The sequence below is a fragment of the Oncorhynchus gorbuscha genome, linkage group LG15, assembly GCF_021184085.1.
Source record: "Oncorhynchus gorbuscha isolate QuinsamMale2020 ecotype Even-year linkage group LG15, OgorEven_v1.0, whole genome shotgun sequence".
In the NCBI taxonomy this organism is placed as follows: Eukaryota; Metazoa; Chordata; class Actinopteri; order Salmoniformes; family Salmonidae; genus Oncorhynchus; species Oncorhynchus gorbuscha.
This window is the reverse complement of record NC_060187.1, coordinates 78,905,933-78,932,433: the sequence shown is the minus strand read 5'-3', so window position 1 is coordinate 78,932,433 and position 26,501 is coordinate 78,905,933. Positions and strand designations below refer to the sequence as shown.

Here is a 26,501-nt window from a genome sequence, read left to right as displayed (position 1 = left end):
TTTCTCTCAGCATGACTTCTGAACGAGGTATCTGTCTCCCTCTCTCTCTCTCTTTCTCTCAGCATGACTTCTGACCGAGGTATCTGTCTCCCTCTCTCTCTCTCTTTCTCTCAGCATGACTTCTGAACGAGGTATATGTCTCCCTCCCTCTCTCTTTCTCTCAGCACGACTTCTGAACGAGGTATCTGTCTCCTTCCCTCTCTCTTTCTCTCAGCATGACTTCTGAACGAGGTATCTGTCTCCCTCCCTCTCTCTCTTTCTCTCAGCATGACTTCTGAACAAGGTATCTGTCTCCTTCCCTCTCTATTTCTCTCAGCATGACTTCTGAACGAGGTATCTGTCTCCCTCCCTCTCTCTTTCTCTCAGCATGACTTCTGAACGAGGTATCTGTCTCCCTCCCTCTCTCTCTCTCTCTTTCTCTCAGCATGACTTCTGAACAAGGTATCTGTCTCCTTCCCTCTCTATTTCTCTCAGCATGACTTCTGAACGAGGTATCTGTCTCCCTCCCTCTCTCTTTCTCTCAGCATGACTTCTGAACGAGGTATCTGTCTCCCTCCCTCTCTCTCTCTCTTTCTCTCAGCATGACTTCTGAACGAGGTATCTGTCTCCCTCCCTCTCAGCATGACTTCTGAACGAGGTATCTGTCTCCCTCTCTCTCTCTTTCTCTCAGCATGACTTCTGAACGAGGTATCTGTCTCCCTCCCTCTCTCTTTCTCTCAGCACGACTTCTGAATGAGGTATCTGTCTCCTTCCCTCTCTCTTTCTCTCAGCATGACTTCTGAACGAGGTATCTGTCTCCCTCCCTCTCTCTCTTTCTCTCAGCATGACTTCTGAACAAGGTATCTGTCTCCTTCCCTCTCTATTTCTCTCAGCATGACTTCTGAACGAGGTATCTGTCTCCCTCCCTCTCTCTTTCTCTCAGCATGACTTCTGAACGAGGTATCTGTCTCCCTCCCTCTCTCTCTCTCTTTCTCTCAGCATGACTTCTGAACGAGGTATCTGTCTCCCTCTCTCTCTCTTTCTCTCAGCATGACTTCTGAACGAGGTATCTGTCTTCCTCCCTCTCTCTTTCTCTCAGCATGACTTCTGAACGAGGTATCTGTCTCCCTCTCTCTCTTTCTCTCAGCATGACTTCTCTCAGCATGACTTCTGAACAAGGTATCTGTCTCCTTCTCTCTCTCTTTTCTCTCAGCATGACTTCTGAACGAGGTATCTGTCTCCCTCTCTCTCTCTCTTTCTCTCAGCATGACTTCTGAACGAGGTATCTGTCTCCCTCCCTCTCTCTTTCTCTCAGCACGACTTCTGAACGAGGTATCTGTCTCCTTCCCTCTCTCTTTCTCTCAGCATGACTTCTGAACGAGGTATCTGTCTCCCTCCCTCTCTCTTTCTCTCAGCATGACTTCTGAACAAGGTATCTGTCTCCTTCCCTCTCTATTTCTCTCAGCATGAATTTCTGAACGAGGTATCTGTCTCCCTCCCTCTCTCTTTCTCTCAGCATGACTTCTGAATGAGGTATCTGTCTCCCTCCCTCTCTCTCTCTCTTTCTCTCAGCATGACTTCTGAACAAGGTATCTGTCTCCCTCCCTCTCTCTTTCTCTCAGCATGACTTCTGAACGAGGTATCTGTCTCCCTCTCTCTCTCTTTCTCTCAGCATGACTTCTGAACGAGGTATCTGTCTCCCTCCCTCTCTCTTTCTCTCAGCATGACTGTCTGCATGACTTCTGAACGAGGTATCTGTCTCCCTCCCTCTCTCTCTTTCTCTCAGCATGACTTCTGAACGAGGTATCTGTCTCCTCCCTCTCTCTTTCTCTCAGTTTGACTTCTGAACGAGGTTCTGTCTCTCAGCATGACTTCTGAACGAGGTATCTGTCTCCCTCCCTCTCTCTCTCTCTTTCTCTCAGCATGACTTCTGAATGAGGTATCTGTCTCCCTCCCTCTCTCTCTTTCTCTCAGCATGACTTCTGAACGAGGTATCTGTCTCCCTCCCTCTCTCTCTTTCTCTCAGCATGACTTCTGAACGTGGTATCTGTCTCCCTCCCTCTCTCTCTCTTTCTCTCAGCATGACTTCTGAACATGGTATCTGTCTCCCTCCCTCTCTCTCTCTTTCTCTCAGCATGACCTCTAAACGAGGTACCTGTTTCCCTCCCTCTCTCTTTCTCTCAGCATGACTTCTGAACGTGGTATCTGTCGCCCTCTCTCTCTCTCTCTCTCTCTCTCTCTCTCTCTTTCTCTCAGCATGACTTCTGAACAAGGTATCTGTCTCCTTCCCTCTCTCTCTCTTTCTCTCAGCATGACTTCTGAATGAGGTATCTATTTCCCTCCCTCTCCCTCTTTCTCTCAGCATGACTTCTGAGCGAGGTACCTGTCTCCCTCCCTCTCTCTTTCTCTCAGCATGACTTCTGAGCAAGGTACCTGTCTCCCTCCCTCTCTCTTTCTCTCTCTCTGTAAATGAGTTTAATCTAAAAGTCTGATTTAAAATTAGGAGTTCTCTGTCTCTCTCTTTGCTTTGTCTCTCGCTCCTCTCTGAAGACTTCATGCAATAAGTCTGACTTATCCTTGCTCTCTCTCCTTCTCCCTCCCTCCACTCCCTCCACTCCTCTCCTTCCACTCTCCCTCTGTCTCTAGATGAGTTCGTGCAGTAGCAGAGCGCTGACCATCCTGTCCACGGTGTTTGGGGCGTGTGGTCTGCTGCTGGTGGGCGTGGCTGTGTCTACAGACTACTGGCTGTTGATGGAGGAGGGCATCGTGCTGCAGCAGAACCAGAGCATGGAGGTCAAGATGGCCCTGCACTCTGGCCTCTGGAGGGTCTGCTTTGTGGCTGGTACATATGATCTCTGACCCTCAATAGCAGTGCTGACCTGACCAATCTGCTCCAGGTAGAATTAACCATAGTTGATCTAGGATCAGTTCTCTCCTTCTAAATCTGAACGTTAACCATTAGTGGAAAATACTAAACGGACCTTATATCAGTGCAACTTCCCAATCTCAATGTTATATACTGTATTATTTTTTCATTAACGTATGCAGGGGCGGACTGACCATCCGGCTTCTCAGGCAAATGCCAGATGGGCTGATTCATTTTTTGCCTAAATTGTTTTCTTTGTGCAAAATATATAATTGACTGGCAAAACATGGGGGCCTCAAATAAAAAAATGGGCCGGTGTGGGGGCCTCAAAGAAAAAAATGGTCCATTGTGTTAGAAATGGTAGGACAGATTTTTGGTCCCAGTCCAACCCTGTATGTATGTATCTGCCTCCCTCTCTCATTCTCATGCAAGCCTCAATTTCATACACTCCTCTTTCTTTCCCTTCTCTCTCAGGGACAGAGAACGGGAGATGTGTGGCGTCAGAGTATTTCACTGAGCCAGAGATAGAGATCACCACAGAGAATACTGCTAATATTCTGAGTGAGTATTACTGTACCCTACACTTACAGCTTTACACTGCACACTCAGCATAGAGCTCACCAACTTGTAGCCCTAAAATACGGAAATGAGTTACCTCTGGTTTGTTCAACCATTCCTATGGTCAGCGCTCAGGAAATTACTGGCTCGTTGGCCAAAGCCTATGGGGAAATTCATTTGGATTTTAGAGGTGTTTTGATTAAACAGAGAAAAAAAAATTATGTGGTTAACACAGGCTTAGGAGATCTTATACATTTTGTGCTATGAGATAATAGAAGTCAGTTAACATAACATGTATTAATTATTATGAAGCCTTTATGTAATGTATGTGTTTGTTATGATTACATCAATTCTTAAAAATTCACAAAAAGTGACGTTAGCTGATGAAGAGTATCTCATAGAACAAAACGTAAAAGGTCTCCCTAAGCCTGTGTTTACAACATACCTTATTTTTGGCGTTTATCCAAAACCCCCTCCAAAACCCCAATTAATTTCCCCATAGTCTTTGGCCAATGAGCCATGGCGAAGTTGATGCCAACAAAAAGACGTCATTACTATTGCTCTCTCTTATGGTTAGTACATAACATTTGACCTCTAATGCTGTGACCCTGTAGAGATGGTGCGGACAGCCACTCCATTCCCCATGGTGTCTCTGCTCTTCGTCTTCACGGCCTTTGTCATCAGTAACATCGGACACATCCGGCCCCAGCGCACCATCCTGGCCTTCGTCTCCGGGATCTTCTTCATCCTCTCAGGTAAATAGGCCACTCCATCTGGCCTTGATTATTACTGCCTTCATTCATCCATCCTCTCAGGGTGATAGGCCACTCCATCTGGCCTTGATTATTACTGCCTTCATACATCCTCTCAGGTAAATAGGCCACTCCATCTGGCCTTGATTATTACTGCCTTCATACATCCTCTCAGGTAAATAGGCCACTCCATCTGGCCTTGATTATTACTGCCTTCATCCATCCTCTCAGGGTGATAGGCCACTCCATCTGGCCTTGATTATTACTGCCTTCATACATCCTCTCAGGTAAATAGGCCACTCCATCTGGCCTTGATTATTACTGCCTTCATCCATCCTCTCAGAGTGATAGGTCACTCCATCTGGCCTTGATTATTACTTCCTTCATCCATCCTCTCAGGTAAATAGGTCACTCCATCTGGCCTTGATTATTACTGCCTTCATACATCCTCTCAGGGTGATAGGCCACTCCATCTGGCCTTGATTATTACTGCCTTCATCCATCCTCTCAGGTAGATAGGCCACTCCATCTGGCCTTGATTATTACTGCCTTCATACATCCTCTCAGGTAGATAGGCCAGGCCAGGTAGATAGGCCCATCCATCTGGCCTTGATTATTACTGCCTTCATACATCCTCTCAGGTAGATAGGTCACTCCATCTGGCCTTGATTATTACTGCCTTCATACATCCTCTCAGGGTGATAGGCCACTCCATCTGGCCTTGATTATTACTGCCTTCATCCATCCTCTCAGGTAGATAGGCCACTCCATCTGGCCTTGATTATTACTGCCTTCATACATCCTCTCAGGTAGATAGGCCACTCCATCTGGCCTTGATTATTACTGCCTTCATCCATCCTCTCAGGTAGATAGGCCACTCCATCTGGCCTTGATTATTACTGCCTTCATACATCCTCTCGGGTAAATAGGCCACTCCATCTGGCCTTGATTATTACTGCCTTCATCCATCCTCTCAGGTAGATAGGCCATTCCATCTGGCCTCCTCTCAGGTAGATAGGTCCTTCCATCTGGCCTTGATTAGTACTGCCTTCATCCATCCTCTCAGGTAGATAGGCCACTCCATCTGGCTTTAATTATTACTGCCTTCATCCATCCTCTCAGGTAGATAGGCCACTCCATCTGGCCTTAATTATTACTGCCTTCATCCATCCTCTCAGGTAGATAGGCCACTCCATCTGGCCTTGATTATTACTGCCTTCATACATCCTCTCAGGTAGATAGGCCACTCCATCTGGCCTTGATTATTACTGCCTTCATCCATCCTCTCAGGTAGATAGGCCACTCCATCTGGCCTTGATTATTACTGCCTTCATCCATCCTCTCAGGTAGATAGGCCACTCCATCTGGCCTTGATTATTACTGCCTTCATACATCCTCTCGGGTAAATAGGCTACTCCATCTGGCCTTGATTATTACTGCCTTCATCCATCCTCTCAGGTAGATAGGCCACTCCATCTGGCCTTGATTATTACTGCCTTCATCCATCCTCTCAGGTAGATAGGCCACTCCATCTGGCCTTAATTATTCCTGCCTTCATCCATCCTCTCAGGTAGATAGGCCACTCCATCTGGCCTTGATTATTACTGCCTTCATCCATCCTCTCAGGTAGATAGGCCACTCCATCTGGCCTTGATTATTACTGCCTTCATCCATCCTCTCATGTAGATAGGCCACTCCATCTGGCCTTGATTATTACTGCCTTCATCCATCCTCTCGGGTAAATAGGCCACTCCATCTGGCTTTAATTATTACTGTCTTCATCCATCCTCTCAGGTAGATAGGCCACTCCATCTGGCCTTTATTATTACTGCCTTCATCCATCCTCTCAGGTAAATAGGCCACTCCATCTGGCCTTGATTATTACTGCCTTCATCCATCCTCTCAGGTAAATAGGCCAATCCATCTGACCTTGATTATTACTGCCTTCATCCATCCTCTCAGGTAAATAGGTCACTCCATCTGACCTTGATTATTACTGCCTTCATCCATCCTCTCAGGTAAATAGGCCACTCCATCTGGCCTTTATTATTACTGCCTTCATCCATCCTTTCAGGTAAATAGGCCACTCCATCTGGCCTTGATTATTACTGCCTTCATCCATCCTCTCAGGTAAATAGGCCAATCCATCTGACCTTGATTATTACTGCCTTCATCCATCCTCTCAGGTAAATAGGCCAATCCATCTGGCCTTGATTATTACTGCCTTCATCCATCCTCTCAGGTAAATAGGCCAATCCATCTGACCTTGATTATTACTGCCTTCATCCATCCTCTCAGGTAAATAGGCCACTCCATCTGGCCTTGATTATTACTGCCTTCATCCATCCTCTCAGGTAAATAGGCCAATCCATCTGACCTTGATTATTACTGCCTTCATCCATCCTCTCAGGTAAATAGGCCAATCCATCTGACCTTGATTATTACTGCCTTCATCCATCCTCTCAGGTAAATAGGCCAATCATGTTCATTTGAACAAGGCTTATCTGTGTGTGATTCATATCTGGCCCCTTCTGTCTCCTTCCAACTGTGATTGATTATTGCTGTCTTCATCCTGTTTCAGCCTAGCCACTCCATCATTTCTCTATTTTTACTTTTGGATGTCTCCTGTACCACCTGAACAGGGTCTGACCATTATTACTGCAAATAATATCTCTGAATAAGGTCAAGTTGAGCAGAACAATCACTGGTGTCATCAGGAATTTCTGTTGACAATGGTTCTTTCTAAAATGTGTCTACATACAGTACCAGTCAAAAGTTTGGACATACCTGCTCATTACATGGTTGTTCTTTATTTTTTACTATTTTCTACATATTAGAATAATAATGAAGACATCAACACTATGAAATGACATATATGGAATCATGTAGTAACCAAACCTTTGTTAAACCAGTCAATATATATTTTATATTTCAGATTCCATCAGTAGCCACCTTTTGCCTTGATGACAGCTTTGCAGCCTCTTGGTATTCTCTCAACTAGCTTCATGAGGTAGTCGCCTGGAATACATTTCAAGTAACCGGTGTATTATTTGTGGTATTTTGTGGTATTTATTTGTGGTATTTACTCTTAATGCATTTGAGCCAATCAGTTGTGTTGTGACAAGGTATACAGAAGATAGCTCTATTGGTAAAATACATATTATGACAAGAACAGCTCAAATAAGCAAAGAGAAATGACAGTCCATTATTACTTTAAGACATGAAGGTCAGTCAATCTGGAAAATTTCAAGAACTTTGAAAGTATCTTCAAGTGCTGTCGCAAAAACCATCAAGCGCTATGGTGAAACTGGCTCTCATGGGGACCGCCACAGACACATCTTAACATCCACTGTTCAATGGAGACTGCGTGAATCAGGCGTTCATGGCCAAATTGCTGCAAAGAAACCACATCCAAAGGACACCAATAAGAAGAAGAGACTTGCTTGGGCCAAGAAACATGAGCAGACTCCAGACCGGTGGAAATCATCTGTCCTTTGGTCTGATGAGTCCAAATTTGGGATTTTTTTGTCCAACCACCATGTCTTTGTGAGACGCAGAGTAGGTGAACGGATGATCTCTTCATGTGTGGTTCCCACCGTGAAGCATGGAGGAGGAGGTGTGATGGTGTGGAGCTGCTTTGCTGGTGACACTGTCTGTGATTTATTTACACACTTAACCAGCATGGCTACCACAGCATTCTGCAGCAATACACTATCCCATCTGGTTTGCGCTTAGTGGTACTATCATTTGTTTTCAACAGGACAATGACCCAACACACCTCCAGGCTGTGTAATGGCTATTTAACCAAGAAAGAGAGTGATGGACTGCTGCATCAGACCTGGCCTCCACGATCACCCAACCTCAACCCAATTGAGATGGTTTGGGATGAGTTGGACCACAGAGTGAATGAAAAGCAGCCAACAAGTGCTCAGCATGTGGGAACTCCTTCAAGACTGTTGGAAAAGCATTCCAGGTGAAGCTGGTTGAGAGAATGCCAAGGGTGTGCAAGCCTGTCATCAAGGCAAAGGGTGGCTAGTTTGAAGAATTTACAATCTAAAACATATTTGGATTTGTTGAATACTTTTTTTGTTACTTTATGATTCCATATGTGTTATTTCATAGTGTTGATATCTTCACTACAATGTACAAATGTAGAAAATAGTACAAATTAAGAAAATCCTAGAATGAGTAGGTGTCTCCAAACATTTTGACTGGTAGTGTATTTTGTATTTGTCACTGGAATTTCATAGTTCCTATTGATTGTACATTAATTAAATCCCTCAGTCTATTTTATAAGAATTTGTAAGATTCCTGTTTGTATAAATTAGACAGAGACCAGTCTTATCAAAATGAGATAATAGTATTTATTCTCGGAGCACGCTGCCATGTAACCACGAACAACCGTTTATATACAAAATATGACGTCATAGGTTATAAAACGTCCTTTCTCCCAACAGTTCAAAGGTTTATTCCCACCCCTTCTCTCTCTCACTCCAGACACACAGTTAAATCGAGGTTAAACTTGTGAAGTCTTCATCCATCACCATTCAGCAGACAGTTCCAGCTAATGAAAACCTCAGAAAACACACACTGCCTTATCTAAACATCCCAGAGCTAAGTTGAGTCGTTTCGGCCATAGGTTAACGACCCTTTTGCTTACTTAAAAACCCACAATTCCAGTCCTCTACAACCTGGCTGGAATGGTATTTATTGTATTTAATTACCCCCTGTTTCATGCTCCACAATCCCTTCCTTATGAATTAATATTATTCATCAGATATAATAAAACAGAGTACAGTTGAATTAGTTATAGTTATATTTAAAATGTAGATATTGTTTAGTCATTATTCATAAACTTCCCAACAGTATTGTAAATCAGAGAAATATCTATCCTCTGTGAAGCTGTTTGGGGACTTTTCTTATTTGTAGTTCACTCTCCTGACCAGGAGGTAGCAGTGATGAGGGAGCTCCCTTTTCTCTCTATGGAAGAGAGAGAGAGATGAGAAGATATAATAATAATAATAATCAAGAATGGCACTCAAAACATAACAATTCACATATGATATGTCAGGAAAAACAGGTATATTATTTAAGGCCAAAAAGCAGTCATTATAATCACATTCCTGCCTTTGTTGTGGTTTGTTTGTAACACAACAGCGTTTCGCACTCTCGGTCCTGGCCTCCTTGCATGCTCTCTCTCTCTCTCTCTCTCTCTCTCTCTCTCTCTCTCTCTCTCTCTCTCTCTCTCTCTCTCTCTCTCTCTCTCTCTCTCTCTCTCTCTCTCTCTGTCTCTCTCTCTCTCTCTCTCTGTCTCTCTCTCTCTCTCTCTCTCTCTCTCTCTCTCTCTCTCTCTCTCTCTCTCTCTCTGTCTCTCTCTCTCTCTCTCTCTCTCTCTCTCTCTCTCTCTCTCTCTCTCTCTCTCTCTCTCTCTCTCTCTCTCTCTCTTCTCTCTCTTTGTCTCTGTCTCTGTGTGGGTGAGTGAGTGTATTTTAGTATGCCAGTGTAACTTATTTAGGTAAAGATGATGAACCTCTACATTATAACTGGACATGGTTTCCATGCACTTTCCTTTTACATTCACAGCCTATACTGACTGACAGTCTCCCGGTGTACAGAACAGATGCTCAGACAGAATGACAAGCGTTTTAATTGTACATACACCATATATGTATGTGGCTCTACGTGCGTTCTAATGGTACATTTTTCACATATGGGGCATCACATGCATTTTAATGTTGTATAAATGGTTTGCTCAGAGGAATGGTATTTTAATGTTGTATGTGGAGTTTTTCCAATGAGGAAGGTCTTCTCTAGCTCTTTACTGAAAGCTGCTCGGTGTCTATATCCCACAGAAAGGTCTTGCAGCATACACAGAGCATCACAGTTATAGTGGACTGGCTTAGTGTCCTGTCCTCTACCATATCATTTGAATGGGTTCCTCACTCACTCACTCTCTCTCTCTCAAAACAATTCCGTTTAAGGGTTTATTGGCATGGGAAGCATCTGTTAACATTGCCAAGGCAAGTGAAGTAGATAATAAACAAAAGTGAAATAAACAATAAAAAGTTCGAAAAAAGTAAAGACATTTCAAATGTCTTATTATGTCTACATACAGTGTTGTAGCGATGTGCAAATAGTTAAAGTACAAAATGTAAGGGCCTCCCGGGTGGCGCAGTGCATCGCAGTGCTAGCTGTGCCACCAGAGACTCTGGTTTCGAGCCCAGGCTCTGTCGCAACCGGCCGCGACTGCGAAGCCCATGGGGCGACTCACAATTGGCCTAGCGTAGTCCGGGTTAGGGAGGGTTTTGCCGGCAGGGATATCCTTGTCCCGTTGCGCACTAGCGACCCCTGTGGTGGGCTGGGCGCAGTGCACGCTGACCAGGTCCCTAGGTGTACAGTGTTTCCTCTGACACATTGGTGCAGCTGGCTTCCCGGTTGGATGTGTTAAGAAGCAGTGCGGCTTGGTTGGGTTGTGTTTCAGAGGACGCATGGCTCTCTCCCGAGTCTGTGTGGGAGTTGTGGTGATGAGATTACCAGCAATTGGATACCATGAAATTTGAGGGTAAAATAAAAAAAGTACAAAATGGAAAATAAATAAACATAATTAGTTTGTTCTTCCCTTTTCTTGTGGCAACAGGTCACACATCTTGCTGCTGTGATGGCACACGGTGGGAGTTTATCAAAATTGGGTTTCAAAATCTTTGTGGATCTGTGTAATCTGAGGGAAATATATGTCTCTAATATACATTTGGCAGGAGGTTAGGAAGTGCAGCTCAGTTTCCACATCATTTTGTGGGCTGTGTGCACATAGCCTGTCTTCTCTTGAGAGCCAGGTCTGCCTACAGCAGCCTCTCTCAAATGGCAAGGCTATGCTCACTGAGTCTGTACATAGTAAAAACCTTTACTTAATTTGAGGTCAGTCACTGTGGTCAGGTATTATTCCACTGTGTACTCTCTGTTTAGGGCCAAACAGCATTCTAGTTTGCTTATTTGTAATTCCTTCCAATGTGTCAAGTAATTATATTTTTGTTTTCTCATGATTTGGTTGGGTCTACATGTGTTGCTGTCCTGGGGCTCTGTAGGGTGTGTTAGTGTTTGTGAACAGAGCCCCAGGACCAGATTGCTTAGGGGACTCTTCTCCAGGGTCATCTCTCTGTAGGTGATGGCTCTGTAGGGTGTGTTAGTGTTTGTGAACAGAACCCAGGAACAGCTTGCTTAGAACCCAGGAACAGCTCTTCTCTCCAGGGTCATCTCTCTGTAGGTGATGGCTCTGTAGGGTGTGTTAGTGCTTGTGAACAGAACCCAGGAACAGCTTGCTTAGGGAGCTCTTCTCCAGGGTCATCTCTCTGTAGGTGATGGCTCTGTAGGGTGTGTTAGTGTTTGTGAACAGATCCCCAGGACCAGCTTGCTTAGGGGACTCTTCTCCAGGTTCATCTCTCTGTAGGTGATGGCTCTGTAGGGTGTGTTAGTGTTTGTGAACAGATCCCCAGGACTTGCTTCTCTCCAGGGTCATCTCTCTGTAGGTGATGGCTCTGTGTCATCTCTCTGGTGTGTTTGGGTGTAGGGACAGAACCCAGGAACAGCTTGCTTCTCTCAGGGTCATCTCTCTGTAGGTGATGGCTCTGTGTGTTAGTGTGTTTACTTAGGGGACTCTGTAGGGTGTGTTAGTGTTTGTGAACAGAGCCCCAGGACTTTCTCCAGGGTCATCTCTGTAGGGTGTGTTAGTGTTTGTGAACAGAACCCCAGGACCAGCTCTCTGTAGGTGATGGCTCTGTAGGGTGTGTTTGCTTGTGAACAGAACCCAGGAACAGGGGTCATCTCTCTGTAGGTGACTCTTCTCCAGGGCCATCTCTCTGTAGGTGATGGCTCTGTGATGGCTGTAGGGTGTTTAGTGTTTGTGAACAGATCCCCAGGACTCTTCTCCAGGGTCATCTCTCTGTAGGTGATGGCTCTGTAGGGTGTGTTTGCTTAGGGGACACTTCTCCAGGGCCATCTCTCTGTAGGTGATGGCTCTGTAGGGTGTGTTTGCTTAGGGGACTCTTCTCCAGGGTCATCTCTCTGTAGGTGATGGCTCTGTAGGGTGTGTTTGCTTAGGGGACTCTTCTCCAGGGTCATCTCTCTGTAGGTGATGGCTCTGTAGGGTGTGTCTGCTTAGGGGACTCTTCTCCAGGGTCATCTCTCTGTAGGTGATGGCTCTGTAGGGTGTGTTTGGGCCATCTCTCTGTAGGTGATGGCTCTGTAGGGTGTGTTTGCTTAGAGGACTCTTCTCCAGGGTCATCTCTCTGTAGGTGATGGCTTTGTTATGGAAGGTTTGGGAATCGCTTCATTTCAGGTGGTTGTAGAATTTAACAGCTCTTTTCTGGATTTTGATAATTAATGGGTATCAGCCTAATTCTGCTCTGCATACATTATTTGGTGGTTTACGTTGTACACAGAGGATATTTTTGCAGAATTCTGCATGCAGGGTGTCAATCTGTTGTTTGTTCCATTTTGTGAAATCTTGGTTGGTGAGCGGACCCCAGACCTCACAACCCTAATAGGTAAAGGGTTCTATAACTGATTCAAGTATTTTTAGCCATCCTAATTGGTATGTCGAATTTTATGTTCCTTTTGATGACAGAAGGCCCTTCTTGCTTTGTCTCTCAGCTCGTTCAAGGTTTTGTGGAAGTTACCTGTGGCGCTGATGTTTAGGCCGAGGTAGGTATAGTTTTTGTGTGCTCTAGCGTAACGTTGTGCTCTAGGGTAACGTTGTGCTCTAGGGTAACGTTGTGCTCTAGGGTAACGTTGTGTACTAGGGTAACGTTGTGCTCTAGGGTAACGTTGTGCTCTAGGGCAACGCTGTCTAGATGGAATTTTTATTTGTGGTCCTGGGACTGGTCCTTTTTTGAAACACCATTATTTTTTATCTTACTGAGATTTACTGTCAGGGCCCAAGTCTGACAGAATCTGTGCAGAAGATCTAGGTGCTGCTGTAGGACCTCCTTGGTTGGGGACAGAAGCACCAGATCATCAACAAACAGTAGACAATTCACTTCAGATTCTAGAATGATGAGGCTGGGTGCTGCAGACTGTTCTAGTGTCCTCGCAAATTTGTTGATATATATATGATGAAGAGGGTGAGGCTTAAGCTGCATCCCTATCTCACTCCACAGCCATGTGGATATAAATATGTGTTTTTTGCCTATTTTAAATATGCACTTGTTGTTTGTGTACATGGATTTTATAATGTTGTATGTTTTTCCGCAAACATCACTTTCCATCAATTTGTATAGCGAACCCTCATGCCAAATTGAGTCATAAGCTTTTTTGAAATCAACTAAGCATGAGAAGACTTTGCCTTGTTTTTGTTTGTCAATTAGGGTGTGCAGGGTGAATATGTGGTCTGTCGTACAGTAATCTCTCTCTCTCACACACACTTTCCTCCCTCAGAATCCTCTCTCTGTCTTTTAGTGTCATTGTTATTTGCTATATTCCTTTCACTTTCGCCCCTCTCTTCCTTGTCTTTGTTGCTGTTGGTGTCAGTGGTAATGTCCTGCTGCTCTCTATCCCTCTCTCTCTCTCTCTCTCTCTCTCTCTCTCTCTCTCTCTCTCTCTCTCTCTCTCTCTCTCTCTCTCTCTCTCTCTCTCTCTCAGGGTGTCAGTGGTAATGTCCTGCTGCTCTCTATCCCGCTCCCGCTCTCTCTCTCTCTCTCTCTCTCTCTCTCTCTCTCTCTCTCTCTCTCTCTCTCTCTCTCTCTCTCTCTCTCTCCCTCTCTTCTCTCTCTCAGTCTCTCTCTCTCTCTCTCTCTCTCTCTCTCTCTCTCTCTCTCTCTCTCTCTCTGTCAGGGTGTCAGTGGTAATGTCCTGCTGCTCTCTCCCGCTCCCTCTCTCTCTCTCTCTCTCTCTCTCTCTCTCTCTCTCTCTCTCTCTCTCTCTCTCTCTCTCTGTCAGGGTGTCAGTGGTAATGTCCTGCTGCTCTCTATCCCGCTCCCTCTCTCTCTCTCTCTCTCTCTCTCTCTCTCTCTCTCTCTCTCTCTCTCTCTCTCTCTTAGGGTGTCAGTGGTAATGTCCTGCTACTCTCTCTCCCTCTCTCTCTCTCTCTCTCTCTCTCTCTCTCTCTCTCTCTCTCTCTCTCTCTCTCTCTCGGAGTGCATGCTGGGAGTGAGTCGTCAAGATTGTGAGAGCAAATGGAATGTATTTTTCACTCTATTGGGTTGTTGTATGTATATATATATATATTATATTGATTAGGTTAGTTGTTTTAAGGGTATCTTGTTTAAACTATCACTAAGCACGTATAGGGGTGGTGGGATCTTTGAGGTTGGTTTTTCGCGAGGGCACAACCAGCTGGTGGGGCTGGTTGTTATGGCCACTCGTGAAAATGGAGAGTTTGAAAAACTTAGTCGGAGGCATGGAGTAAAGATTCCTGCTGCGACAGGGTGTTCAGTGGAAGAATGTAGCTTGGCTGTGGGTGCTATCATTGGGTATGATAGCATCAAATCAGCCTCAAGGATGAATAGCGCTGTAGTGATATTCTTAGATTCAATTGAAAAGGTGAATAAAATAGTTGAGATGGGTGTCGTGTTGAGAGAAACACAGACGCCGGTATTTCAGCTTATGAATCCGGCGAAGAAAGTCATGCTTTCTAACGTGCCACCATTTGTTAGAGATGAAGTGTTATGGCGAGAGTTATCTCGCCATGGTCAAATAGTATCTACAATAAAGAAAGTTGTCGTGTCTCATAGGAGACAAGTGCATATGATTTTTAAAAAGGAAGGAGATGAACTGAATTTAGCGTTTAGCTTTAAGATTGATGGATTTGATTATGTCTTCTATGCATCTACTGAATCAATGAAATGCTTTGGCTGTGGAAGAGAGGGGCATTTGGTGCGTAATTGTCCCGAAAATGAGCGCGCTGGGCCTGGTAGTAGTTTTAGTGCGAGTACAACTAACGCACCACCGCGAAGGGATGAGGGTACAGGAGAAGAGAGAAGGTGGGCAGATGTGGTTGGAAAAGCAGGAGAGGAAGGCAGTGTGGATACGGGGGCAATTGTGGTAGATCAGAACAAAGAGGGAGGGGAAACAGTAGGTGAGATTGCGACTGCCGTCGCTGAGGTGGTGCTGGAAAATGACATTGGAAGTCAAGAAGAGATTGAAATAATGGAAAAGGAAGCGGATGTTTTCAAAATACCGAGGAGTAAAAGGAAGAATGTAAGGGGTGGCGAAGGGTCTAATTCTAAGAGAAAGGTAGAGTTTGATAAATCAATTGAAGATGAACAAGGTGTAGAGATGGTGGAGTATTCTTCTGGGGAGGATAGTGAGAGTGAGTCATCTGACGCGTCACAACAATATAGTGAGATAAATGGGGTGGAAGGGAGGTATGGGATCGAGAGGATACGTCAATTTTTGAAGTTGACAAAAGGGAAGAAATATATGCAGGATTACAATGTAACTGATTTTTTTCCCTGAACGTGAATTGTTTATTGAATCAGCAAAGTTTCTGATGTCAAAAATTACAGGGGGAAGTTTGAAAAGCCCTGAAATTGCTAGACTCAAGAAAGTGGTCACAAGAGTGATAAGTGATGTAAATTCTAAAGAAAATGAAAGAGTTCAGTTGCAGTTTTAACTCTGTAAAGAGATGTGGTGGCTGGATCGTCCTCTGTATATATATTTTTTTTATCCATGAGCAGTTTTAAGATTTCTTCTTTAAACGTAAATGGGGCAAGAGATGTAAAAAAAAGAGCCATGGTGTATGAGTTAATTAGGGGAAAGGGAAGTGACATAATTTTTCTACAAGAAACGCATAGTAATTTGGAAAATGAAGTTATGTGGCAACAGGAGTGGGGGGGGACAGTGGTGTGTAGTCATAAAAACTCAAAAAGTGGGGGTGTAGTTATCTTGTTCTCAAAAGGGTTTTTGCCTTTGTCAAATGAGGTTGAAGAGGTAGTTGAGGGGAGGTTATTAAAAGTTAGAGAAAGGTATGAAAACATCACTATGTGTCTGATAAATGTATATGCCCCAGTGGTGACAGTTGAGAGGGTATGTTTTTTAGAGACACTATCAAATACCATTGAGAAATGTAACAAAGAAGATTATTTGTTTATTGCTGGGGATTTTAACTGCACAGTTAGTGATTTAGATAGAAATCACCAAGAACCTCATATAGCCTCAAGGATGTTTTTAAAACACCTCATTGTAACAAATGAATTGTGTGATATTTGGCGGAGTCAACATGGAGGAACAAGGCAGTACACCTGGGCGCATGTGAGAGAGAACATCATCTCTATGGCCAGGTTAGATAGGTTTTATGTTTTTGAGCATCAATCTCAGGTCTGTAAATCAAGTGTGATAACTCCAGTGGGGTTTTCTGATCATTGTTTAATAACAGAGGTGGTGTTCATTAACCATGTAAAACCCAAAGCTGGCATTTTAATATAACTTTATTGCATACTGGCATTTTAATATAACTTTATTGAGTGATGCTCACTTCAGGAACTGTTTCAGTTTTTTTTTTCATGGGAGAGGTGGAGATCTCAAAAAGCCAGTTTTGTATCCATTCAACAGTGGTGGGATATAGGGAAAATCCAGATTCAACAATTTTGTAATCAATACACGAGGAATGTCACTAAAGATATCACCAGATCAATGAAAGCCCTAGAGATTGAAATAGTGGAACTCATGACGTTGGTTGAGACCACAGGAGATCGAGGCCATACTCAGGCCCTCAAGAGGAGAAAACTGCATTGGCAGACCTGCTGGGTATCAGAGCACAGGGGCACTGGTGAGAAGTAAATTTCAGGGAATATCTGAAATGGATGCCTCATCCAAATTTTTCTTTGGTTTAGAGAAAAAGAATGGACAAAGAAAAATTATTCATTGTCTCAAATCAGCTGTTGGACAAGAGCTCACTAGCCCTAGTGAAATTAGAAAGAGGGCAGTAGAGTTCTATGCTGAGCTCTACAAGTGTGAGTACAAAGAGGACAAAACAGTGACACAGCAGTTCTTTGATGGGCTCCCAAAGGTGGCTGCAGAAGCTCAGGTTGAGCTTGAGCAACCATTGTCTTTGCAGGATTTATACACTGCATTAAAAGGCATGGAAAATGGAAGGGCACCAGGCATTGATGGGCTTCCCAGTTGACTTTTTTAAGTCTTTTTTTTTAACGGGCTATGTTGGGAGAGGATTGGTTAGAAGTAGCTAATGATAGTTTAACCGGAGGGTTACTACCAATAAGCTGCAGAAGGGCTGTCCTCACCCTACTGCCCAAAAAGGGTGACCCAAGGGAGGTGAAGAACTGGAGGCCGGTGGCTTTATTGTGCACTGATTATAAGATATTGTCAAAAGCTTTGTCCAACAGGCTGAGGGAGGTGATGGGGCAAATCATACATACGGATCAGTCCTACTGTGTTCCTGGCAGGCAGATAGGGGATAACATTTCTCTGATTCGTGATTTTTTGGACGTCTCTAGGGCTATTGGGTTGGATGCTGGTCTAATTTCAATTGATCAGGAAAAGGCATTTGACCGAGTTGAACATCAATACTTATGGCACACGCTTGAGGCGTTTGGGTTCACCTCTGGTTTTATTGCCATGATCAAGGTGATATATGGTGACATTGAAAGTGTATTGAAAGTTAACGGTGGTTTGAGTGCTCCTTTTAAAGTGTGTAGAGGTATTAGGCAGGGATGTTCTATGTCAGGAATGTTATATGCCAATGCTATAGAGCCACTACTAAATAGCATTAGAAGTCGCATTGCAGGGGTGTGCCTTTCAGAGGATATTCCTCCTATTCGTCTCTCAGCCTATGCTGATGATGTAGTTGTGCTAGTGAAAAATTAAGCGGAGGTGGATAGATTGAGTCTAATTGTTGATCGTTTTAGGGGAATATCCTCTGCAAAGGTAAATTGGGAAAAGAGTTGTGCGTTACAGATTGGAGAATGGTCTGGAGGGATCATGGCTTTGCCAGGGGGCTAGAATGGTGTAAGGGAGGTTTTAAGTATATTGGAGTGTACCTAGGAGATGAGGGGACTATGGAAAAAAATTGGAGTGGGGTGGTTGAAATGGTGGAAGGGAGGATGAGGAGATGGCGTTGGTTACTATCTCGTATGTCATATAGGGGGCGCACTATTATAGTTAACAATGTGATTGCATCTGCACTGTGGCATCGGTTGTCAGTTTTAGAACCACCATCTGGCCTTCTGGCTAAGATACAGGCAATTATTGTGGATTTCTTTTGGGATAAATATCACTGGGTTCCACAAAGTGTTTTGTATTTGTCAAAAGAAGAGGGGGGACAAGGTCTTGTACATCTTGCTAGTAGGGCTGCTGCTTTCCGGTTTCAGTTTATTCAAAGGTTGCTTTATGGACCGGAAAATGTGGTGTGGAGAGGGATGGCAGGTCTTATATTACAACGGGTTGGAGGATTAGGTTTAAAGAAGGCTTTATTTCTGGTTGATAGTAGCCAGATTTCTAGGGAGGGAGTACCTCCGTTTTACAGAGGACTTCTCAGAGTGTGGAGCATAATGAAGATGTCCAGACGAACTTCAGCGGAGTCAGTGCATTGGCTGTTGGAGGAACCTCTGGTGTATGGGGCAAGACTGGATTGTACAACTGCAGCTGTTCCACATTTCTCCAAGATTCTGGTGAAGGGGAAAATCATCACCTTAAGACAGTTAATGGCCATGGCTGGGCCCGCCTTAATGGATGGAAGACGGGTGGCAGAACATTTGGGGATGAGGTCGGAAAGGATTGTCGGACAAATGCTGAGGAGCTGTAGGAAGGCTCTGTCAGCAGAAGAATGGGGTATGATTAGTAGTCACAAGAAGAAGGTACAAGATGAAGACGTCTCATTTCCAAGACTAGGGATTACACCAAATATCCCAGAGTCAGAAAGAAAGGCGTTATTGCTGGATTTGAGAGGGTTGGAGGAGGTGGGTTTGGATGAGGTGAATGGGAAGGACTTGTATAGGGGGTGTGTCAAGGTGTTGAATAAAGATAAATTGAAAAATAGAAAAGACACTCCATGGAGGGTAAAATTGGGCATTGATGACAAGGTAAAGCCAGCATGGAGGGCACTGTACAAGCCACCGTTACAAAAGGGTACTGGTGATATGCAATGGAGGGTTTTACATGGCATCATTGCAGTTAATGCTTTTGTATCTGTTATTAACTCAGATGTTAGAGATGGTTGTCCTTTTTGTAATATAAGAGAAACCATTTTTCACTGTTTTATGGAGTGTGAGAGGATAAAACCTCTATTGGAAATGCTGGAATCTTTGTTTAAAGCTGTAGGGGAATTTTTCAATAACACTGTTTTTATTTTGGGGTTTCAATATAGTAAACAACAGAAAAGAAAATGTCAAATGTTAAATTTTATTTTGGGACAAGCTAAGATGTCAATTTTTCTGAGTAGAAAACACAAGATAGAAACGGGATATGGGCAGGATGTGTTTTTAAAGGATTAGTGAAAGCAAGAATAAAAGTAGATTTTGAGTTATTTTCAGCTGTAAAAGATCTCCTATTATTTGAGGAGAAGTGGGCCTACGAAAGAGCGCTTTGCTTTGTAGAGGAGGGGAAATTATTTTTTGCCGATGAAATAAGTTGAATGTATATGTTATGTATTTATTTTTATTTAGGAATTACATGTGTTGTTTCATTTCTGAAAGGGCAGTGTGTCATTTGTTTTTATGTTAACACTTGAGTAAAAAATAAAGGTTTTATAAAAACTAAAAAAAAACTCTCTCTCCTTCTCTCTTTCTCTCTATCCCAACTCCATCCTTCTCTTCTTCCCCCTCCCTCCCTAACTCCCTCCCACCCTCCCTCCCTCCCTCCCTCCCTCCCTCCCTCCCTCCCTACCTCCTTCTATCACCTTCTTTCTCTCTCTCCCCATACCTCTCTCTCCCTCCCTCCCTCCTTCCCTCCCTCCCTGCCTCCCTCCCTCCGCCCCCTCTCTCTCTCTCTCTCTCTCTCTCTCTCTCTCTCTCTCTCTTTCTCTCTCCTTCTTCCTCCCTCCCCCACTCTCTCTCCCTCCCTCCTTCTCTGCTTCCCTCCCTCCGCCCCCCTCTCTCTCCCTCCCTCCCTCCGCCCCCCTCTCTCTCCCTCCCACCGCCCCCTCTCTCTCTCTCCCTCCCTCCTTCTCTTCCTCTCTCCCTACCTCTCTCCCTCCCTCCTTCTCTTCCTCCCTCCACCCCCCCCCCTCTCTCTCCCTCGCACTCCAGGCCTGAGTCTGGTGGTGGGGCTGGTGCTCTACATCTCCAGTATTAATGATGAGGTGATGAACAGACCGAGGGAGCCTGAACAGTTCTTCAACTACCACTATGGCTGGTCGTTTGCCTTCGCAGCCTCCTCCTTCCTACTCAAGGAGGTCAGCATATGTGTGCGTGTGTGTGTGTGTGTGTGTGTGTGTGTGTGTGTGTGTGTGTGTGTGTGTGTGTGTGTGTGTGTGTGTGTGTGTGTGTGTGTGTGTGTGTGTGTGTGTGTGTGTGTGTGTGTGTGTGTGTGTGTGTGTGTGTGTGTGTGTGTGTTGTGTGTGTGTGTGCACTTGTGTGCGTGCGTGTGCACTTGTGTGCGTGTGTGTGTGGTAGGGGGGCAGGTGGTGGGGGGTGTGAGGAGACATCATTAGTGCCACTGCTGTGCTGCCTGGGGTGCCCAGCTGACCTATCCATCTGAAAGCCACAGTGTCGTGCCGGCTGAGGCAAACCTCCCTAAAATTTGAGGCAGGAAAAATTATGATGCCTCTGCAAAATACTACTATTCTCTATACATTCTAAATCAGTCATTCTAAATGTAAACTACTGCACAGTCTATCTGTACTGAGATGTTCTGTATGCAGGTGTTGAGGAAGAACCTGTACCTCTGGGTATTCCTGTGGCTGTCAGCCATCTTCTGTCCTGTGTGTGATAAGCGCTGATGGGACAGAGTGGAGAGTTCAGAGGAGCACCTCTTCTTTACCCCCGTCCTGTCAGAGTGGAGAGTTCAGAGGAGCGACTCTTCTTTTCCCCCGTCCTGTCAGAGTGGAGAGTTCAGAGGAGCGACTCTTCTTTATCCCCGTCCTGTCAGAGTGGAGAGTTCAGAGGAGAACCTCTTCTTTATCCCCGTCCTGTCAGAGTGGAGAGTTCAGAGGAGAACCTCTTCTTTATCCCCGTCCTGTCAGAGTGGAGAGTTCAGAGGAGCAACTCTTCTTTACCCCCGTCCTGTCAGAGTGGAGAGTTCAGAGGAGCAGGTCTTCTTTATCCCCGTCCTGTCAGAGTGGAGAGTTCAGAGGAGCGACTCTTCTTTATCCCCGTCCTGTCAGAGTGGAGAGTTCAGAGGAGCAACTCTTCTTTACCCCCATCCTGTCAGAGTGGAGAGTTCAGAGGAGCACCTCTTCTTTATCCCCGTCCTGTCAGAGTGGAGAGTTCAGAGGAGCAACTCTTCTTTACTCGCCGTCTCTCTCTCTGTTGTCATAGCCAATCAGGGGGAGAGGAGTGTGTGTGTGCTTGCGTGTGCATGTGCGTGTCCGTGTGTCCGTGTGGGTGTGTGTGATTATGGATATGAATTTTAATTCCACTGACTGTCAACTCCTTATGTGCCCATCAGATGAGTGCAAACTCTGTTTAAGTACAGTATAGTTCATCACTCCTAACTCAAATACAGTCTTTGTTTCAGTACTTGCTCTGTACATCTACACACTCTAGTTTAGTTCAAACATTCATGACAGTTCTAAGACATAGCATATATGAAGAGTGGACTGTTGTACTTTGCTGCAGAGAAGATAGGAGAACACTGCTGAATACACAATGAGCTAGTGAGGATTAGTATTCTGGGGATAGACTGGGGTGTCAGTGGGATGTTGACATACTGTAGCAGTGCAGTAGTCTTCTCTCCTGTGTGTGTGTGTGTGTGTGTGTGTGTGTGTGTGTGTGTGTGTGTGTGTGTGTGTGTGTGTGTGTGTGTGTGTGTGTGTGTGTGTGTGTGTGTGTGTGTGTGTGTGTGTGTGTGCGTGTGCGTGTGCGTGTGTGTTAGCGGTGCAGTGTTGTGTGATGTTCTCTGCCCGTTTCACCAATCTCTCCCTCCATCCCCCACCCTGCCTCTCTCACATCGTCAGCATTACTGCACTAATGTGGTGCAATGGACAGCTCAGTGTGCTTCAATCCTTCTGCTCCTACTACTCCTCCTCTTTCCTTGTCTTGCCTCTTGTCCTCACATTGCTCTCTCTCTCTCTCTCTCCCTCTCTCCCTCTCTCTCTCTCCCTCCCTCTCCCTCTCTCTCCCCCTCTCTCTCTCTCTCTCTCTCTCTCTCTCTCACTCTCTCTCTCTCTCTCTCTCTCCCCCTCTCTCTCTCTCTGTCTCTCTCTCTCTCTCTCTTCCTCTTACTCCATTGCTCACTAATCCCCTCAACTCACTTTCTTTTCCACCTCCTCCCCACTAGATTTATCCCCTCTACTTGTTCCCTTTTCTTGCAACCCTTTTGATCCCTGCATAACTCTCCCTCTCTCTCTCTCTCTCCTGTCAGGGGGCTGGGGTGATGTCAGTCTATCTGTTTATGAAGCGTTATGCTGAGGAGGAGATGTACCGCCCTCACCCAGCCCTCTACCGCCCCCGTCTGTCTGAGTGCAGCGACTACAGCGGCCAGTTCCTCCACCCTGAGACCTGGCCTCCTCCTAAGAGGGGCCGCAGTGACTCCCGGGCCTCCAGCGACATCTCCATCCAGATCAACCAGACCCCCCCACAGCCCACCAAAAAACCCCTGCAGGGCAACCAAGGTGGGGGCATGGGGTCCAACATGGGCCCTGGGTCTGGGTCCTCCTCTGGAGCTAGCTACCAGCTGCCCCCACCGTCTGGGGCCTACAACACCCACACACTCCAACACCAACACTCACACGGTAACTCCCAGGCCATGGCCATGCCCCCTTCCACCGGCCCCTCTCATTACCACACACACATGCACATGGACGCCTCCCCCTGTTAGAGAGAGGGAGCAAGGGACAGGGGTGCGCTGATTGCGGCCTATCACTCCCATAGACACACACACATTTATGATTAAAAACAATATACAGTATATATATAGAGAGAGTAATGCTATAGGGGGAGATGGAGAGAGATGGAGGGAGGTGGAGATAGAGGGAGATGGAGATGGAGGTAGGGAGATGCAGGCAGCTGGAGATGGACAGAAAAGAGGGAGAAAGTAAGTGTGAAGAGCAAGAAAGATGGAGTAAGTGTGAAAAGGGAGAAGGATTCAGGGATTAGAGTTAACATACATTTGGTATTAAAAGCTGAGAGATGGGCAGAGAGGGAGAAAGAGGGTTCAGGAGAGGTGGAGGAATTGTCAAGGATAGAGAGATGAGGGGGGTGGAGAGAAAGTGACAGAGAGGTTAGCATCTGTGACAAAAGGGGCTGAGAGGGAGAAAGGAAGAGACATTGAAAATGAGAGAGACGGGGAGAGAGGGAGAGAGAGGGAGAAAGGGAGAGACAGGGAGAGAGGGAGAGACTGGGAGAATGAGACAGGGAGAGCGGGAGAGAGAGGGAGAAATGGAGAGAGAGGGAGAGAGGGAGAGACAGGGAGAATGAGAGAGACAGGGAGAGAGGGAGAGAGAGGGAGAAATGGAGAGACAGGGAGAATGAGAGAGACAGGGAGAGAGGGAGAGAGGGAGAAAGGGAGAGAGAGGGAGAATGGGAGAGACAGGGAGAATGAAAGAGACTGGGAGAGGGAGAGAGAGGGATAAAGGGAGAGACAGGGAGAATGAGAAAGACTGGGAGAGGGAGAGAGAGGGCGAAAGGGAGAGACAGGGAGAATGAGAGAGACTGGGGGAGGGAGAGAGAGGGAGAAAGGGAGAGACATGGCGATGAGAGAGACTGGGAGAGGGAGAGAGAGGGAGAAAGGAGAGACAGGCAGAGAGGGAGAGACAGAGATAATGAGAGGGAGAGAGGGAGAGAGGGGGAGAGAGAGGGAGAAAGGGAGAGACAGGGAGAGACAGGGAGAGAGGGAGAGACAGAGATAATTAGAGAGACAGGGAGAGAGGGAGAGACAGAGATAATGAGAGGGAGAGAGGGAGAGAGGGGGAGAGAGAGGGAGAAAGGGAGAGACAGGGAGAGACAGGGAGAGAGGGAGAGACAGAGATAATTAGAGAGACAGGGAGAGAGGGAGAGACAGAGATAATGAGAGGGAGAGAGGGAGAGAGGGGGAGAGAGAGGGAGAAAGGGAGAGACAGGGAGAGACAGGGAGAGAGGGAGAGACAGAGATAATTAGAGAGACAGGGAGAGAGGGAGAGGGAGAGATAGGGAGAGAGAGGGAGAATGAGAGGCTGCAGCTAAACCTGAACCTACCGCAGTTCTGCGGAAACGAGGGATTTGTATTCACTTGAGATGTACAACGCTAAACACTGTCTTTCACTCCTACACACTTATATGTGCATAGGTTTATACATATACTTATCCATGGTAATTATAATAATAATAACGTGAGTTAAAATAATAAAACAATATTAGAATATCTGTAAGAATATATTAATGTTTTTTAAAATGTTTGAATACACATTAACATGAACGTGACGATGTTCTGAAATCTACAGGGGAGAATTCTACTGTATATGTCAATATAATATTATAGATCTAGCTGAAGTGAATATAAATATGTGTATGTGACCCGGGGAGTGAGTGGAATGATATTTTAAAGATAATTCATTTTCATCTTGATGATGTACATATTATTGCAAATATATACAATTATTGTATATTGTTGAATTGCTGTGAATTGACACAGTGTGACAGAGTCAGAACTGAACTCAACCAAAAATGTCACCCTGACATTGGATTTAGGTGGGTGAAGAAAATACATAATTCCCTCATGTTAATGACTTTTCTCAAATCCAGTCAGTTTTCCACGTTGAGTCAACGTCATCATATTGAATGGTGTGGTTGAAATGACGTGGAAACAACGTTGATTCAACCATTTTTTGCCCAGTGGGGTGTTTCAACAGTTTGGTACGATGTGAAAGAACTGAACAGGAGAAATCAATAGCATGGTATACGTCCTTCATATTGTTTTTTCCTGTTCTATATATCTCTAAGAACAGGAGAGGAGAGGAGAGGAGAGGAGAGGAGAGGAGAGGAGAGGAGAGGAGAGGAGAGGAGAGGAGAGGAGAGGAGAGGAGAGGAGAGGAGAGGAGAGGAGAGGAGAGGAGAGGAGAGGAGAGGAGAGGAGAGGAGAGGAGAGGAGAGGAGAGGAGAGGAGAGGAGAGGAGAGGAGAGGACTATAGACTATTACAATGCTCCCACTGACTGGCGAGGTGTAACTACTGTCCTCTGCTGGTCATTGTCATACTCTGACACTACCATGGAAGGAGGGTCTGTTTCAATACTTTTACAAAGCTCCTGCCTTCTTCCCTTTATGAAGACACCAATCTAGCATAAGTCAGGCACAGTCATGTCATATCAGGGATTGCTCCAAGGAAGGAAAGAAAGAATGATTGAGTGAAGGAGAGAAAGGAGTGAGTATACAGCTGAGAGAGGGAGAGAAAGGAGTGCGTATATGGCTGAGAGAGGGAGAGAAATTAGTGAGTATAAGGCTGAGAGAGGGAGAGAAAGGAGTGAGTATATGACTGAGAGAGGGAGAGAAAGGAGTGCGTATACAGCTGAGAGAGGGAGAGAAAGGAGTGCGTATATGGCTGAGAGAGGGAGAGAAATTAGTGAGTATAAGGCTGAGAGAGGGAGAGAAAGGAGTGAGTATAAGGCTGAGAAAGGGAGAGAGAGGAGTGAGTATAAGGCTGAGAGAGGTAGAGAAAGGAGTAAGTATGCAGCTGAGAGAGGGAGAGAAAGGAGTGAGTATAAGGCTGAGAAAGGGAGAGAGAGGAGTGAGTATATGGCTGAGAGAGGGAGTGAGAGGAGTGACTATAAGGCTGAGAGAGGTAGAGAAAGGATTGAGTATGCAGCTGAGAGAAGGAGAGAAAGGAGTGAGTATAAGACTGAGAGTGGGAGAGAAAGGAGTGAGTATACAGCTGCGAGAGGGAGAGAAAGGAGTGAGTATATGGCTGAGAGAGGGAGAGAATGGAGTGAGTATTAGGCTGAGAGGGAGAGAGGAAGGAGTGAGTATATAGCTGAGAGAGGGAGAAAAAGGAGTGAGTATGAGTATAAGGCTGAGATAGGGAGAGAACGGAGTGAGTATATGGCTGAGAGAGGGAGAGAATGGAGTGAGTATATGGCTGAGAGAGGGAGAGAAAGGAGTGAGTATAAGGCTATAAGAGAGGGAGAGAAAGGAGTCAGTATATGGCTGAGAGGGAGAGAAAGGAGTGAGTATACAGCTGAGAGGGAGAGAAAGGAGTGAGTATAAGGCTGAGAGAGGTAGAGAAAGGAGTAAGTATGCAGCTGAGAGAGGGAGAGAAAGGAGTGAGTATA

At 45.4% G+C, this 26,501-nt stretch overlaps 1 protein-coding gene across 1 annotated transcript in view; it reads left to right on the top strand.

Moving 5' to 3' along the window:
* The window catches only part of LOC123996954 (voltage-dependent calcium channel gamma-7 subunit-like), a 64,286-nt gene extending 40,742 nt beyond the window's left edge, over nt 1–23,544 (top strand). Inside the window, exons 2-6 of the mRNA XM_046300840.1 lie at nt 2,626–2,821; nt 3,320–3,406; nt 4,018–4,158; nt 20,349–20,494; nt 22,624–23,544. Coding sequence (XP_046156796.1) covers nt 2,626–2,821; nt 3,320–3,406; nt 4,018–4,158; nt 20,349–20,494; nt 22,624–23,079 — 1,026 coding nt within the window. The 3' untranslated portion in view covers nt 23,080–23,544. The remainder of the gene's footprint in view (nt 1–2,625; nt 2,822–3,319; nt 3,407–4,017; nt 4,159–20,348; nt 20,495–22,623) is intronic.
* The last annotated feature ends 2,957 nt before the right edge of the window (nt 23,545–26,501 follow it).